At 49.0% G+C, this 3,671-nt stretch overlaps 2 protein-coding genes across 2 annotated transcripts; both read right to left on the minus strand.

Moving 5' to 3' along the window:
* Window positions 1–39: 39 nt before the first annotated feature.
* Window positions 40–279, minus strand: ANOM_011689 (uncharacterized protein; the record flags this gene model as incomplete). Its single annotated transcript, XM_015556945.1, has 1 exon — window positions 40–279. A coding segment is annotated over one exon (240 nt), but the record flags the coding sequence as incomplete, so codon positions are not given.
* Window positions 280–2,034: 1,755 nt separating this feature from the next.
* Window positions 2,035–3,303, minus strand: prs2 (proteasome core particle subunit alpha 1). Its single transcript, XM_015556946.1, has 5 exons — window positions 3,170–3,303; window positions 3,037–3,096; window positions 2,823–2,917; window positions 2,553–2,765; window positions 2,035–2,492 (listed from the first exon to the last, which is right to left on the minus strand). Exons 1-5 carry the CDS (start codon window positions 3,174–3,176, stop codon window positions 2,106–2,108), a joined length of 762 nt encoding a protein of 253 aa, XP_015400828.1. The 5' UTR covers window positions 3,177–3,303; the 3' UTR covers window positions 2,035–2,105.
* Window positions 3,304–3,671: the final 368 nt, after the last annotated feature.

Genomic DNA, 3,671 nt, shown 5'->3' on the forward strand with positions numbered 1-3,671 from the left:
ATACTGTATAGACCGGAGTAAATCGATCGATACATACCTTTGAAGCTCTGCCTTTTCTGTTTCCGCGTCATTCCCCCCGGTTGGAACGACAGGGGTATAGTTAGACGACATTAGGGCTTGCGCGGCAGCCAAACTCTCGCGGATCACCACATAGCCTGGCTGGCCGCAATCCTCCGCGCGCACTGGGATATCTTGTTGGGAGATGTGCACCAGGAGGGTTCGGTAGTCGTTGATGATCTCAGCCACTCTGAGGGCACGTGCCTGGTTAACTTCATGCATCTTCATTAGTATCGCATCACTTTGCAAACTAATGGAAATCCCGGGTCAGGATTGAAGATGAATTGCTTACGTCCGTCTGCCATGGCTACTTTCTCTTAGAAGCGATTCTAGGGAATGGACGACTAGGGACCAAAGAGTAACAGCCCAAGTAGGTCAAAGGAAAGATAAAGTGGATAGTAGCGCAATTGATATACTAAGACGGCGAAGCCAAGCTAAGTCCCTGGGAAAGAGTGGCTGTTCTATAATAGTGTTCCATCATTGAGGGTGAGATATGCCTTTTAAATTCGATCTTCATGGCCACCGATGACAGCTTTCTGGTCCATCCCCGCCAGCCAAGGAGGAAGAGCTTTACTCGGGGAGATCATCATGAACAGTGGCTGGCTGCAAAAATGACTGTTGCTGCTGAGGAGAGGATACGGATATCACAGCTCGGGACCACAGCTGGGCAATGACAAGTTGAGGTGGAGCCCATAGTAGGTAGAAGCCCCATCCGAGGCCATGTGCCTAACGGACTTTAGTCCTCTGATTTCAAGGAGCGCGAACGCTAAGCAGCTGGTACGTCAAACAGGATCCAAGACTGGGTCTGCATGAGCATAGTAAGGGAGGAAAAAAAATCAATAATCAAAATCAATAATTGAATAGAACCGAAAATAATCAACAAGAATATTCAAAATAAGGAAAAAAGAAAATATATAATGAAAGAAAAAAGAAAAAAAAGTCTAAACCCCACAGACTAAATACAGTAGCAAAATGATACATCCAGCATGGATCATCTCATGTGTCAGTTTACCGCACCAGTGGAAACGCACCCACCGTGGCTTTCTGGGATGCTGGATCTCGGAAAACCGAGTAGACTCTATCTTGCAGGACAGGTGCAGCCCGCCAAGTGGAACACCCTAAGGGACGATGGATCCCAATGGGCTGATTGTCCGTTCGCCAAACTCCTAAAAATGGCGCTAAGCGCCGAACTAGTTAGTAATTCACCAGCTGTGCTTTCAGGTTCCCAAGCATTCCGGCCATGTTCTCGCCACACTTTAGTCCCACGATATGCACGAGGGAATCCGATGCGTTTCAGGTTCGGAGGCATCGACCGGTTAGGAAAGGTTTCATCCGAGGTCAGAGGAGAAGCAAAACATCATGGATACTCCCTGACTCACTCTGTCAATTGAGTTTTCAGGGACCCTACATTTGCCTCGATGATGACGAGATGAACTCCGCGAAAGCCACACTTCCCAGCTCAGCCACACCCCCGGCCACGGTTCCCGGAGACCAGCTGAAGCCATCCAAAAGCAATGATTGACAGCCTCAGGCGAATCTCCTTCCCGCTCACGGCCTTGCTGTCACGTCTGCCCAACTGGCTCGGCTCCGGTGGCGATTCCTATCTGCAATGCACATTCGACTACGTCAAGAGATGGCCCCAGGGCATGCAAGACAGCTATCCACTCACCCTTCCGTATCCTCGCTCATTCCCTCCGACGGTGCTTCGCGCTTGCATAGCGCTCACTAACTGCACTCCTTGCAGATTGTCACGTCTCAGATACTGTGGAGACACAGAGAGCTTGCAGGTTGTGTAATCTCTGCTCGAACCCATCACAATCCCCCATGTCAAATCTAATTCATACCGAGATCCTGGATCCTGCACGTTGCCACAGACCTGGAGAAGTTCAGGCGAATCATCGTCCTCCGTCTACTGTTTTTCTGCCCTGGCAGCAAGGGTCCTGCAACTATATCACCAGGCGAAGGACGCATTGTAACAACCGGAGTCGGAGTGATGCTATTAAATATCATTCGGGTCTAGCAAACATGCATGTTCATACGTTCAACATTCAGTCCTTTTCGGCAATCGCCTGCAGCCGTTCATCAATCTCATCCTCCGTCAGAGCCCGGAAATTGACATCCGTGCCCTCCTGGCCATCCGCCCGAGGGCCGCCAACGATTCCAATCTCCAATTCGTGCTTCTTGAAATCGACGCTAAGCACATTGCTCAAGGCTGTGATTCCCAATTCGACAACTTCCTCCCAACTGCCCTCGGCGTAATCCTTGTTCTTCAGCTTCTTTTCCAGGTAAGTGATCGCCTCCTGCTGTTTCGGACCAGATGCGGTGGCCTTGTATCCGACGTAGTAGCCTGCAGGGTCGCATTTGTAGACCTGTGGGCCATTCTCCGAATCGACAGAGATCAGGGTCGTAGCGACTCCTAACGGGCGCATGTAAGCCTAGAAAGTATTTGCGTCAGTCCACAGAACCCCGTATTGGCCAAGACGGATGATACATACCCTCTGTGTGTAGACCTGATTTATATTGGCAAGTCGCTTCGCAAGAACATCACAGGGCATTTCGTAACCGTATTTGTATCGGAATTCCGCCGCCTCTCCACGAGCACGGTCAACGGAAGCCCTAGCATCCGCTATAGAACCGGTCATGACACAACCAACCGAGGGAGAGAGCCGAAAGATATGTGAAACGGAGGATGGATCAATCAGTTTGTCCTAAGGTATCGATTAGACAATCTCAGGACTCAAACATGTGCGGAAAATATCGCTTACAGCAACTTTCTTCTGAGACAACACCACGGCGCAGGTCTTTCCCCTCACACCCAACGAAGTTATGTTGGCTGAAGTGATGGCTTTGAAGGCATACTCTATTGATGACGGAATATGGACGATCAGCTATCCAGTTGTCTTATGGTGATGGTCCCCACATGTTCGGTTGATGCCGAACTGTTTCTCAAGGACATAGTTTCCAAACCGAGGCACTTACCGACTTGATACAGACGACCTTGGTCCGAGAAGATTGTGATATGTCTGTCATATGCGCTTCCTGCTCGCAAAACGAAGGTCAGTAATCGATGAAGTCATGGCACCAGGCTAATCAATTTATCCAAGGACCCTACCAGACATGATGGCGACGAGTGTATATAGTACTCTGCAAAGTTACCAAGAGGGAATAACAAAAATGGAAGTGGTAACGAAGGTATCGAGAGGCACGAAGAGGGGGAATGGCGATGGGGGATGATGAGGTTCGAAAGGACGCGTGCCAGAGGGTGCCTGAGGGCCGGAGCTCTGAGCTATTGAGTAAGCTCCACCGTCACCGCCTTTGGACAGCGCATATCAATTGGCGGATCGATGAATCCGACAAGTTACTACTAGTACATACCATTTATACATGGGAAACTTGGGTATAGATTATGGCTCGTTTGTTTTTATGCCTTCATAAGCAAGTTTTGAATAGAATAAGTTCTGAAAATACTGTTCTATCCGTATATACTGGGTATACATGGCAACTAACAACAGGCGAATCATGCCATCAGTTTGACGAACTCCTTCATATGCCTAGACCAGGTATCCAACTTTTCGCTAAAGACTTTTCGAACGTAATCCTTGAGAACTTTTTGA

The sequence above is a fragment of the Aspergillus nomiae genome (assembly GCF_001204775.2).
Source record: "Aspergillus nomiae NRRL 13137 chromosome Unknown contig00821, whole genome shotgun sequence".
Lineage (NCBI taxonomy): Eukaryota > Fungi > Ascomycota > Eurotiomycetes > Eurotiales > Aspergillaceae > Aspergillus > Aspergillus nomiae.